This window comes from Pelobates fuscus, chromosome 4 (assembly GCF_036172605.1).
Source record: "Pelobates fuscus isolate aPelFus1 chromosome 4, aPelFus1.pri, whole genome shotgun sequence".
Classification (NCBI taxonomy): domain Eukaryota; kingdom Metazoa; phylum Chordata; class Amphibia; order Anura; family Pelobatidae; genus Pelobates; species Pelobates fuscus.
Window position 1 is genome coordinate 233,550,284 of NC_086320.1, and position 14,340 is coordinate 233,564,623.

General features: G+C 41.6%; 1 protein-coding gene across 1 annotated transcript in view; it reads right to left on the minus strand.

Annotated features, from left to right (window-relative positions):
- DNAH5 (dynein axonemal heavy chain 5) overlaps positions 1-14,340 on the minus strand; it is a 193,295-nt gene that overhangs the window by 73,509 nt on the left and 105,446 nt on the right. Inside the window, exons 47-49 of the mRNA XM_063451949.1 lie at positions 12,923-13,057; positions 11,388-11,510; positions 9,580-9,793 (exon numbers count right to left, since the gene is read on the minus strand). Coding sequence (XP_063308019.1) covers positions 9,580-9,793; positions 11,388-11,510; positions 12,923-13,057 — 472 coding nt within the window. The remainder of the gene's footprint in view (positions 1-9,579; positions 9,794-11,387; positions 11,511-12,922; positions 13,058-14,340) is intronic.

Consider the following 14,340-nt stretch of genomic DNA (forward strand, 5'->3'; position numbering starts at 1 on the left):
AAAAATCAAGGTTCCTAACAGATAAAAATCAAGTGCTTTAGATCAAAGGATTGCATGCATAGTAGTAATGTAAAGGCAGGGGCTATGTCAAGAGCTGGTCATCTGACCACCTTAGCATTCTCCCAGGAAGCAGAGAGCTAAGGGAGAATGGAGGCTGAGGCGGTGAGTGTGTGTGAGAGAATGTGTATGTATCGGTCTGTGAGTGTGTATCTGTCAGTGTGTGTCAAATCAGTGAGAGTGTATGTGTGCCTGTCAATGTCTGTGTATAAATGTGTGTGTCTCGGTTTCTCTGTGTGTAAATGTGTGTGTCAGTTTCCTATGTGTTTAAGTGCCTGTGTGTGTGTCAGTGTCCTATGTGTGTGTGTATCCATGTCTACATGAGGCAGGGTTATTTAGAAGTTGTATTTAGACCTCCTGGGGTACTTCTCTATACAGTGTTGAGAAACACGGATGTAAAGGAACAAACTGAAAATGTGGTTGGGGATGGGGGATGGCTATTCTTTGAACAGATAGAAGGGCTCACATATAACTGAATGCCAGCATAAATGAAACCGAATTTGTCTTGAACTTTATTTCTGAACAACATCAGTCAAGACTTAAACTAAGAGTTCTTACTTGGCATACTATAAGATTCACAGTGACATCTGCACTAGTGTGGGTTATGTTTTGCATATGTTTATTTTTATGTCCTTTTGTTTTATTGACTTATTTGTTATTAAAATATTAATAATCTAATTCTGTATTTGGGCTCTAGTATCTTAATTCACTAACCGGAAGAGACAGAATCAATAGTATTTTCAAATTGCATCGAAATTGTGCAGATGTGGGTTTAATCTACTTTGCTTAGGGAAATCAAGGATTTCCATTTTGTAAATTTCTTTGGTTGTCATAGATTTTTGATGGTAGAGTTAAGTGTGAGTAATGTTTAGAGTGGCGTTATTTTCAGACTAGTGTAGACAAATGGTGGTTTTAAATCCTTTTACCCCTAAACCAAGTCATGAGCATGCTTGGAATAGTTTCCACCCATGACAACATTTACTTTTATTTGGCCCAAAGTAAATATGTGCATAAGTAATGTACTAGTAAGGATTTCATTGCACTAAACTGGAACACAATATCCTCCTTTAAACTACACACAGGTTTTAAAAATATAAATCTTGCATTCCTTTAGGCTGCAAAAAATGTGTTTCTGATAGGGTTGTGTTGCGGTCACCGGCCCGCCGAGCCTCACGGTCGTGCCCGACCGGCACGACCGCTCCGACTACACGAGCTTACCTGCTCGTCGGCGAGCCGGGAACCGCGCGTGTAGTTCTTCCGGGCATCACGCCCGAATCCAATATGGCGCCGACCACGTGGTCGCGTCTATGGATAGCCCCGCCCCCGAGAATTATACTAACGTGTGCGTGACGTCACGACGTCAACGCACACGTACGTTCTGGGGTCAGAGGTCGCCCTCTGACCAATCATAGCTTAGAGAGGGGTATTTAAACCCCTAATTCACCCTAGTACTTTGCCATGTCGTGGTTTCAGTTTCCTGGTTTCCTGAAAGTGCTAGTTTCGTGTTTCTGATTTCCTGGTATCCTGATCCTTGGCGTTTCCCTGGTTATTCTGATCTCTGGTTTCCCTGACTTGGCTTGTCTCATCGGTATTGAGTATTTTCTGGCTTCCTTGACCTCGGCTTTCCCTTTGACCATTCTCTGTCTCTAGCGTATTAGTCCGGCCATTCTAAGGTCCGGTTTACGCTCTGTCCTGTTATTTTTCCTTTTCTGACTTATGTTTATGTTTACATAGATTCTGCATGCTGGACCACATTACTAGTCGTGACATTACGACATGGCCATGGATCCTGCAGAACTATGCAAACATATGATCGCCTGTGAAAATAGGGTGGAGGATATGGACCACAGGTTAGACCAATTTGCTCAGGCATTTCAGACCCTGCTCCAGAGGACTGCCTATTTAGAGGTCCCTCCTGTACCACCTGTGGTTCCGCCACCTGTAGTGGTTCCCGTACCACATAAACCACCGTCCATAACTTTGTCACCGCCCCCTCGTTATGGAGGTGATTCTAAGGAATTTAGAGGTTTTTTAAACCAAATAGAATACCACTTTGAGGCCTCCCCAGGTTCATTCCCAACAGATAGATCTAAAATAGGCTATCTGATGAACCAATTAACTGGAAAAGCCTTGACTTGGGCTAACCCCTTATGGGAAAGTGGTGACGCAATAGCCCGTGATTACAGTACCTTTCTTACGGCCTTTAAGGCTACATTTGAACCTAAAGGCAGGGAGAAGAACACTGCCAAAGCCCTTATGAGAATCAGGCAAGGCAATCGTTCTGTAGCCGATTATGCAATAGAGTTCAGGACATTAGCGTCTGAGGTTGATTGGACCAATAGCGGTCTGGTGGCTGCTTTCTCTGAAGGTTTAGCTGAGAATATACAAGATGAAACTGCAGCTAGAGACCTTCCGGTTAGTCTTAATGAGTTTATTGCCTACATGATAAACATTGATAACCGGCTCAGAGAGAGAGAGAAAAACAAACAACGTAACAGACGTTCTAATGTGTCCATAGCTCCTCGTTTCTCTAACCCAGTGGTGAGCAGCCAAACGCCTCTTCCAGAACCTGAACCCATGCAATTGGGTAGTGCTAAACTCACTGAGGCAGAGAGACAACACAGACGTAACGAGGGGTTATGTATGTATTGTGGCAAGAAGGGACATCTAAGATCGTCATGCCCGGTTCGGCCGGAAAACTTGCACACCTAAGGCACGTACGGGGACCGACCTTAGGTGTGATGTATATGTCCCCTAAATTGACTAAGAACCGTTTCCTGGTCAAAGTAACCTTATCTTTCGAGAACACTACTGTTCAGTGTGAGGCTATGATTGACTCTGGGGCAGCGGAGAATTTCCTAGACAAAGAGTTCTCTGCTAAACATCTCCTGCCCTTAAGACATAAAGAGAAACCTATAGCAGTCGAGGCCATTGATGGAAGGCCTCTTACCCAGCCTTTCATCACACACGAAACTCTGCCAATCACTGTTTCAGTGGGTATTCTCCACTCTGAAGAAATTACCTTTCAAATCATATCTTCACCTACAGTTCCGATAATACTCGGTTTCCCTTGGCTCCTGAAACACAATCCACGTTTAGATTGGATTGAAGGAGAGATTGTGAGTTGGGGTGAGAGATGCAAAGGTGTTTGCTTTAAGCAAATCCCACAACCTATTGGCACCATTAATGTTCCTGTTACACCTCCCTTGACCACACAAATTCCTCAGCAGTATATGGATTTGAAAGAGGTATTTAACAAGGTCCAGTCAGAAGGGTTACCTCCTCATAGACCTTATGACTGTACTATAAACTTGTTACCAGGGACTATGCCTCCCAAGGGAGGAGTCTATGCCTTGTCCCCCCAGGAAAATCTTTGTTTGGAGGAATATATTAAGGATGCTCTCAGAAAGGGTCATATCCGTAGGTCCTCCTCACCAGCCGGGGCTGGATTCTTCTTTGTCTCTAAAAAAGAAGGAGACCTACGCCCTTGTATTGATTATAGGGGTTTGAATAGGATTACCATAAAAAATGCCTACCCTATTCCCCTTATATCAGAGCTATTCGACAGATTAAAGGGAGCTCGAGTCTTTACCAAGCTCGATCTCCGAAGTGCCTACAATCTAGTCAGAATTAAGGACGGTCACGAATGGAAGACCGCATTTAACACCAGAATGGGACATTACGAATACCTGGTTATGCCGTTTGGATTATGTAACGCTCCAGCGGTATTCCAGGATTTTATCAACGATGTCCTAAGAGAGTACCTTCACATGTTCGTTCTAGTGTATTTGGACGACATTCTCATCTATTCCCCAGACCTAGAGACACATCACGAACATGTGAGAATTGTACTGAAAACCCTGTTACAGAACGGCCTTTACTGTAAACTGGAGAAATGCCAGTTTGACCAAACGGAGATACAATTCCTTGGATACGTTATATCTCCGTCTGGTTTCCAGATGGATCCTCGTAAACTGGAGGCAGTCTTACAGTGGCCATTACCCAAGGGCCTTAAAGCTACTCAACGCTTTATAGGTTTTGCGAATTACTACCGCAAATTCATAAGGGGATTTTCCTCCGTGATTTCCCCTATAACCAATTTAACAAAAAAAGGAGCAAATTGTATATCTTGGCCCAAAGAAGCAAGAGAGGCATTTGAACGATTAAAATCTTTATTTTCCTCAGCACCTGTCCTGACCCATCCTGATCCATCCAAACCATTTATCCTAGAGGTGGATGCATCAGAGACAGGAGTTGGAGCCATTCTGTCTCAAAGAGAGAGTCCTGATACGCCTTTACATCCCTGTGGATTTTACTCTCGCAAACTCACACCTGCAGAGAGGAATTACGACATAGGGAATAGGGAACTTTTGGCCATTGTACTTGCCCTTAAGGAATGGAGGCATCTCTTGGAAGGTTCCAAAGAGCCACTTTTGATCTTTACTGATCATAAGAATTTGGCTTATATTGGGGACGCTAAGAGACTGTCCTCTCGTCAGGCTAGGTGGTCATTGTTCCTCTCCCGATTCAATTTCGTAATTACATACAGACCTGGTACTAAAAACACCAAGGCAGATGCACTTTCTCGGCGGTTTGAGACAGATGAAGTTCCGGAACAGGTGATATATCCTATTGTACCTCCTGAATGCCTCATTGCCACTACAGTTTCCGAAGTGTCTTCTCCACTCTTCTGTGCCATAATAGCAGATCAAACTCAGGCACCTGTGGGAAAACCTCCGGACAAACTGTATGTGTCACCTCAGTTTCAAAAGAAGGTACTAGATTTGTTCCATGACAGCCTCACAGCGGGCCATCCTGGAGTCCATAAAACTCTCTCTGCCATCTCCAGGAGATTTTGGTGGCCTGCTCTTAGAAACGATGTCAAAGATTATGTTGGGGCATGTCAAATATGTGCTGTTTCTAAAGTTCCTCCCAGGTCACCTCCTGGACTATTACAACCACTGCCCATACCTAGTGCTCCATGGACCCACTTGGCCATGGATTTCATTGTGGATCTACCCAGTTCAAACGGGTTTAATACAGTCCTTATGGTCATTGATAGATTCACGAAGATGGCACATTTCGTCCCACTTAAAAAATTACCATCTGCTCAAGATCTAGTTCAAATATTCTTGAGAGAGATCTTTCGGTTGCACGGTGTACCCAAAAGCATAGTATCTGACAGAGGTACCCAGTTTGTTTCTAGGTTTTGGCGTTCCTTTTGCAAACAATTGGGCATCGAACTCTCCTTTTCGTCAGCATATCACCCTCAAACAAATGGAGCAGCAGAGAGGGCGAATCAGTCTTTAGAAGCCTATTTACGTTGTTTTATAAATGCCAATCAATCTAACTGGTACGAGCTCTTACCCATGGCTGAGTTCGCCAGAAACAACGCCACTCATGAATCTTCTAATCACAGTCCATTCTTTGTTAATCAGGGTTATCACCCCACTGTTTTTCCTTCTGCATTCTCAGACACAGAAATCCCCGCTTTGAACACCCGTTTAGATTCGATTCATGATACTTGGGATTCCGTCCATTCAGCTCTGCAAAAAGCCTCATTACGAGCGAAGGTCCAAGCTGACAAGAAACGGGGCGCTAATCCTGTCTATATTCCAGGTGACAGGGTATGGCTCTCCACAAGACATATCAAGCTTAAGGTCCCGTCCATGAAATTTGCCCCTCGGTACATTGGTCCCTTTCGAGTTACCCAACGTATTAATCCAGTGACCTATACTTTGGCACTACCGGCTCATATGAGAATAGCGAATACTTTCCATGTGTCTCTGCTCAAGCCCCTTACTTGCAATCGCTACACAAGGGTATCCACTCCTCCTCCGCCCTTGGTAGTGGGTGATCAAGAGGAATACGAAGTCCGTTCTATTATGGACTCCAAATTATCCAGAGGTGTCTTGTCCTATCTCGTTGACTGGAAGGGTTATGGTCCCGAGGAACGTTGTTGGGTTCCTGCTGACCGGGTCCATGCGCCCCGTCTTATCCGGTCATTTCACAACCGCTTTCCTCTTAAGCCGGGTCCTTCCCGCTCGGTGCGCGGTCTTCGAGTGGGGGGTACTGTTGCGGTCACCGGCCCGCCGAGCCTCACGGTCGTGCCCGACCGGCACGACCGCTCCGACTACACGAGCTTACCTGCTCGTCGGCGAGCCGGGAACCGCGCGTGTAGTTCTTCCGGGCATCACGCCCGAATCCAATATGGCGCCGACCACGTGGTCGCGTCTATGGATAGCCCCGCCCCCGAGAATTATACTAACGTGTGCGTGACGTCACAACGTCAACGCACACGTACGTTCTGGGGTCAGAGGTCGCCCTCTGACCAATCATAGCTTAGAGAGGGGTATTTAAACCCCTAATTCACCCTAGTACTTTGCCATGTCGTGGTTTCAGTTTCCTGGTTTCCTGAAAGTGCTAGTTTCGTGTTTCTGATTTCCTGGTATCCTGATCCTTGGCGTTTCCCTGGTTATTCTGATCTCTGGTTTCCCTGACTTGGCTTGTCTTATCGGTATTGAGTATTTTCTGGCTTCCTTGACCTCGGCTTTCCCTTTGACCATTCTCTGTCTCTAGCGTATTAGTCCGGCCATTCTAAGGTCCGGTTTACGCTCTGTCCTGTTATTTTTCCTTTTCTGACTTATGTATATGTTTACATAGATTCTGCGTGCTGGACCACATTACTAGTCGTGACAGGTTGACTGTAGACCCGTGTTTCCCAATTGGTGTTCCGCAGAAAGTTTAAAAAATAAAATGGCCGAGGGTGTCGAGGGAGCAGTGAGCAGTGATCTCCCTGCTCAGCTCCCTCGCGCACACAGCAGTGATGCTGGAGCCGGAATATGACATCACTCCGGCTCCAGCATTACTAAGAGGCGTGCGAGGGAGCTGAGCAGAGAGATAACTGCTACCTCGCCGCCCGCACGCCAGCCGCTCAGCAGTCCCACTGGACCCCAGGGACCGCTCGTCAGCTGCCCCACTGGGCCCTAGGGACCACTCGCCAGCTGCCCAGCAGCCCCACTGGACCCCAGTGACTCCATGCCAGCACTCCTAAAGGTAAATGTAAAAACAAAAAAATTATCATATGTGTGTCTTTTAGGGAGTTTGTATGTGTCTGTGTGTCTGTCAAAGAGTATATGTGTGTTTGTCAGTGAGAGTGAATGTGTGCTGTGTTTGTCAATGAGAATGTATGTTCTTGTCAGTGAGAGTGTATATGTATTTGTATGTGTGTCTGTAAAAGAGTGTGTGTGTTTGTCAGTGAGAGTGTATGTGTGTTTTTCAGTGTGTGTATCTGTGTGTCAAGGTATGTGTATGTGTCACTGTGCGTGGGTGTGTGTATATGTACCAGTGTGTATCAGTGTGTTTGTATGTGCCTGTGTGTGTGTGTGTGTGTGTGTGTGTGTATCTGAGTGTGTCAGTGTGTGTATGTGCCAGTGTGTATCTGTGGGTGCAAGTGTGTGTATATGTCACTGTGTATCTGAGTGCCTGTGTATTTGTGAGTCAAGATGTGTGTGTCCGTGTGTATCTGAGTGTGTGTATCTGTGTGTCAAGGTGTTTCAGTGTATATCTGTGTGCCACTATGTGCCAGTGTGTGTGTGTATCTGTGTGTCAGATACATTTACATACACACACACACAAATACACACTGACACAGATATACACACACTGACACACACCAGCACATACAAACACAGATTCACACACTTTGAAATATAGATACACACCTTGAGTCAAGGTGTGTGTATCTGTGTGCCACTATCTGCCAGTGTGTGTATCTGTGTGTCAGATTTATATACACTGGGAGATAGTGGCACACAGATACACACAACTTGATACACATACAAACACAGATACACACACTTTCAAACATAGATAAACACACCTTGGCACACAGATACATACAAACACACAGATACACACTGTGTGTCAAGGTGTGTGTGTTACAAACTGCTATTTGTAACTAGCCCTTTAAATGGAAAATTGCCCTGCTTCCCTGGATTGTGGAGAAGCCTATTTGCCAGCCTCCTTCCTTATGACTATGGCCCTGTGTGAGCGGTGATACCCCAGATAGCTATGCCATGGAGCCTATTCATATAATGAAAGACTATGGGAAAGACTTTAGCTCCATGGCAATTGAACTGTGTGAATAGGATCTGCGCGCTATTCGGTAGTTTTGTGCGCTCAGATCCCAGCTATCTGGGGATATGTGAAATGTCTGTGTGTTATGTGTAAAAGGTGACTTTCTGTATTTTAAAGTGTTTTATGTCTTTTTGCAACCATGTGCTCAATGGAGTCTGCCTATAGCCCTGGATAATTGGATTACTTCCCCCTTTGTCTCCAGGATAGAGGCCCCTGTAAAACCTGCTTGAGCCAGATTGCTATGCTGACAGCCAGGGGAACAAAATATACTTTTACTAACTTTTGAACCCCTGGTCTGATTCATGCCATTTTTTAATATGTTGTTCCCCTGAATGGATTGATTGTGGATATGTATTTGTATGTGAATGTGATGTATGGTTTTAAAGTTACAGAGTATGTGTGAAAACTGTATTTTTACTCTCTGTAATAATTATGTTAACTGCTTATCTGAGGGGAGGTGATGTGTGGGTTGTACTGTTATATGATTGGTTATTTTATGCCTCCCCCTGGGTGTGTCCTGTATGTGCACAACCAGGCTGGGTGTGCCAGCACCTGAGACCTCTTCTGACCCTCTAACTTGCAGCCTTGACTCATGTTTGTACGGGACAGCTATAGTCACTACAGGGATTGCTATGCTCTTCATACTCCCTTAGCTACTGAGCTCTTGTAAGAGCTCTTGTTCCTGATCCTGCTTCGCTCTACAGAAGGAAGAGGTTCACCTACTGGAACCTGGAGCCTGGTCGTAGGTCCAGGGCGCAGAGCAGACGGCGAGATACCAGCCCAGCAGCGGTGGTTCGTGGAGTCTGCAGTGCTTATGGTGGCTACGGTGCTGATGGTCCTTTGGTGAGTGCTAGGAGCATCCTTTTCTACGGTCCAACTTCCAGCCAGCCTGGAGGCAACCGTAACAGTGTGTATCTGTGTGCCACTATGTGCCAGTGTGTGTGTGTGTGTGTGTATCTGTGTGTCAGATATACACACACAGATACACACACTGGCACATACAAGCACAGATATACACACCTTGACACACACCGGCACATCCAAAAAAGTGGAACAATTTTTTTTCCAGGGAGGGAGAGGGGGGGTCCACGATATTGATACACTATGTCAAATGGTTCCACAGGACAAATTAATTGGGAACCCCTGCTGTAGACACACAGAAAGTATGATAATTATCTAACTTCTCTTCAATATCTAATCATGTATCATATTAAGATAGTAATCTACTGCAACACTGCTCATTGGAATGCTAATACCTATCACAAATGGATGCAGGAAGATATTTATTCTGAAAGAACCATGAACATTTACTGCATAAATTATGTAAAAAGAAAAAGTATAAGAAATGCTAAAAAAATACTTATATATAGCTTGATTTCTCACCAAAGATTTTGTCAATTGAAGCATTGGATGGTAACGTGCAGTTAAATACAGAAAACTGCCTTTTCAACCTCTGTGGAATATCATTCCTTCCTCCACCAGGGTGGATCATGGCAGCAAGGAACTGGATGTCTACAATATTTGTGAATTCTCCAGGTTTTTCCAGATTGTAAAACCCATTCTGTTCCATGAGCTGTCGTACAATTTCATTAGTCACCTAGTGTTTAATACAATAAATTAAGAATGGTTAATAATTTGGTTATTGGCTAATACCATTTGTTTCAATTTAAGAATTATATAACATTTCAAAAAATGTCAAACGTCTCTCTGAAATGAATGAAATCAAAATTATGACTTACTAGTTAAGCACCAATACAACACACACAAAAAAAACACATTTAAATACAATACACATTTACAGAGAGATAAATATAAATAATATCAATACTATAAAAACATTAACAGCTCAATGCCAAAATAATTGCAAACAGACTCACCCAATACTTCCCTTATTCATCAAAGACGACCAGAACGGCTTTGTAATTGGCCGACAGGAACTAGATAACACCTGTAAACTGTCTGTGGTAATCCAGCAACTTAGGGGGGCTACTACTTGCACTAGACGCAGAGAAAGCATTTGACCACCTTGGCTGGCCCATCCTAAGAGGGGTTTTGGGGTCCTATGGTTCCCCTCACGAGTGATATATTTGCAATATACTCTACCCCGACCGCACAGGTGCTCCAAACAGAGTTCCGCTCCTCCCCTTTTGGGATCTCCAATGGGACGAGGCAGGGATGCCCACTCTCCCCACTGGTATACGTACTGGGACTGGAGCCCTTGTTGGAGGCGATTAGGACGAATAACGAGATCCATGGTGTGAAAGTCTGCCATAAGGAAATCAAGACAGGGGCTTTTGCCGATGATATCCTATTGTACATAACTCAACCACAAACTACGCTCTTTGCTGCTTTGAAAATGGCACAGCAATAGGAGAATGATTTACAATGCTCCATCCCAGATCAAAAGTTGGAACAAATCTTTAAATTACCCGGACAGCTGATCAAATCTTCTAGCCATATAGAACAGCATTACAAAATGATTTGCAGATGGTATATGGTGCCTAGTAGACTGCACAAACTATATCCCAACACACATGCCACGTGCTGGCGATGTAACACTGAGGAAGGTACGGTTCCGCATATATGGTGGACCTGTCCACACATTAAAACCTTCTGGAAAGGTGTGCAGGAAATGGCACAAGCAGCAACTAGATGCAACATCACAATATCACCCCAATAGCTCTTACTAATTGACCTACCTGTAGGGCCGTACAAGGCCAAACTGAAATTAATGATGCACATTGCACTTACAGCACAGAGGCTACTTACACAAAATTGGAAGATGACGCATCCTCTGCATCTCAGCCGCTTACTAGCTAAGCTATATACACAAAGCTCATACGAGAAGGGCTTGAAAAAACAATTCCCCCCAACAAAATCTCCCTAAAAACTGGGACATGTGGGGTGAGATGTAAAATGGGAATAGGTGAATCTCTATGGGATTGTACCAGTTATACAATGCTCTTGTTTCTAATGTTATACAGACTGCTATACCAGATGCCTGTAATACCATCCTCGAATGCACTTTAGACGCAATGTACATTTACCTACTACCTACCTTGTACAAGTATATGTTATGTGATGACAAAAACCTTCACCTCCTCCCCCCTTTTCCTTTCTGTACCCCTCCTACTATGCAAAACCAATAAAAATGGTCAAATTGAAAAGAAAAACAACCTTTAACAGCTCACCTGATCCCCCCATTCATTTATAATGGGCATATTTATATCATCAATAAAGACTGTCATTTTCTTTCCTGCAGGAGGACCATATGTCGTTCCCATGCGCTTATCCACATAGCTCTCAATCGTTCGCTATAAAGAAAAAAAAATGATGTACATTACTTAAACAATAATATATTAAAATACCTCTTATAGTATCTGTGGTGTGGTTAGTTCTTAAAATCCATATCTAGCAGTTTGACTACATATCTCACTCTCATTATATACTTAAATAAACTAACAAATGTAAAGCCCTCATATTATTGCAGACTATCTTCTTGACAAGAAACAAACAAAGAGTGGTATACTGGGTTCATAATTTTTTTTTTTTTTTTTTTTACTTTGTGGTAAGCAAATCACTACATATGCAGTTACAAAGCTGGATGTTTGAAGTGTTTTACTAGCTTAAAAATTGAATAAGCACATAGATATCTAATTAGGGTGCATATGACAAATTATTGTTTGACGACTGTCAATAAATTAATGGATTTCCTCCTCCCCTTCTTATTAAAACTCATTTCACCTGTGCTCCTTTCTCTGTCATATCCACATAATAGATGTGTCCTTTCACCCATCCACAAATGATTACAACTTTGTCTCTGATTTGCATAACACAAAGACTAATTTATTATTTCTTTCATAATCTCAATTTCTTGCTCTCTATGTTTAATTCCATTATATTATCTAGTCAAGTCACTCCTTGGTTAAAAATATTTAAAAAAAAAAACAATTGGTACAACTAACAAACAAATGGAAAATTAAGTCTTACTTTGGTATCCTGATATTTTTTACGAGATAAATAACAGGAAATCTGATTCTTTCATGAAAAATACCACTTGGTTATAATTTTTTCACGTGATTTTTAAGAAGTATTAATTGGACTTGTGTTACAATACAAATGATATTACATATTTTTAAGAATTCTTCACATCTGCCATGGTACATTTTATACTTTTCCACATGTTAAAGGCACACTATCATCACCAAAACAACTTTAGCTTAATTAAGCAGATTTGGTGTATAGATCATGCACCTGGAATCTCACTGCTCAATTATCTGCCAATTTGGAGTTAAATCACAAATTATATAATTTTCAATCAGATGTTAACTTGCTTTAGCTGTTTATATCTATTGCTCTGTAAATTGAACTTTTCAACATATTAACATTGCTGGAGATAATAAATTCTAAAGTAAACAGAATGTGTAATAAAGGCAGTGTAAACATTAGATCTCTCTTTACAGGAAGTGTTTATGAAGGCTGTGTAAGTCACATGCAAGGAGGAGTGCATAGGGTTGTATAAACAAAGTGATATAACTCCTAAATGGCAGAGAATTGAGCAGTGAGACTGCAGGAACATGATCTATACACCAAAACTGCTTAATTAAGCTAAAGTTGTTTTGGTAACTATAGTGTCCCTTTAAGGATTGTTGGAGCATAGTATATTAATTAATGAGGTATGACTTTAAGACTTTAGAAACCTTTCTAATATTTTTAAAAAATGTACCTGAAACATCAATGGTGTAGTAGCTGAAGAAAAGTTTAGACTCTTTGCCATGTGATTCTCGGGATTGTATTTTGACACATATCCCTTGATGATCACAGTTTTTGCTGTCCCTTGCTCTCCAATTAATAGCACAGCCTGAAATAAAATTACCAAGTTAAGCAAGTCATCTCAACACAAAAAGTATAGAACTATTGCAATTAAATATTCTGTGACAGGTAATCTAAATGTACAAAACTCATCTTAGATCATGGGTAACCGTTATAAAAATATAAACCATTGTATCATTGACATTAGATATAAATAAATCAAGTATAAAAGGGCTGTTTTTAAAATTCACAAATTTGAACACTATCAAAATAAAATAGAAGAAAAAAAAACATATCAATAGCATATATATTAGACATGTGCAAAGCAAAAATTTTTGTTTCTTCTGTGAAAAAAATTCAAAATGGAAAACTTTGTTTGGTACCATCAACATTCGGGGATGTGTCTGTTCAGTTTGGTTATTTTTTTCAGAAAATTGAAAAGGGACTGAACTGAACACCACCTGCACGGTTAATGATGTTGTGGCTGATCAGCTCTTAAGAGTCAACCACCACAAAAAAGGGGTTAATACTTTGCAGATAAACATGAGCATATCATTGATGTATGTTAATACATGTATTTTGCAGTTGTTTTACAGTTTGTGTTATTAATGTTTACTTTTGATCTGATATTTATATAATACTAAGTTACAATGACTGCAGTATATTAAAATGTATCTTAAAATTCTATTAAAACTTTCTCAGCAGTTCCTTCAGCAATTTCCACAAAAACTATTCAGCTTCCCTTTGATTTTCTTTTTAATGTCTTTCCCCCACCTTTATTTTTCCAGTGTTTGGATGCTATTTTGCATAGTCTTAAATCTACTAGCCTTTTTACATAATATAGTAATTCAATCACAGCTTCCAATAATGAAGTCTACACAGCTTATATAGACAATATATACAAATAATATTGATGCAGTTTGGAATACATAATTATCCAAATATGAACAACACACAAAATATCAGTGAGAATTTGCTGAATGTAAATGCCAAAATAACACTTTGCCCAGTTCTGCAATAAAAAGAACTTGTGCCAAGATTTTCAATGCTACAACTTATTGTTTACAAATATTGGCTCTGTATACATTTCAAAGATTTATCCACTTACTAGAAGGATTGTGCCAATTCTGATTATGGTGAACCATTTGATCTTTTATCTGTTTTACAACATGGTGCGAACTAATAAAGAGATTATAAGAGTATAAAGTTCTAAATGAAATGCTTTTATCCTGACCAGGTTACATGTCCCTCTTAAATCAAGCTTTTATCCAAACCAGTTGGTTAACACTTTTTTTAATCAGATATAAAGCACAGTGTTACAGCTCTGAAGAT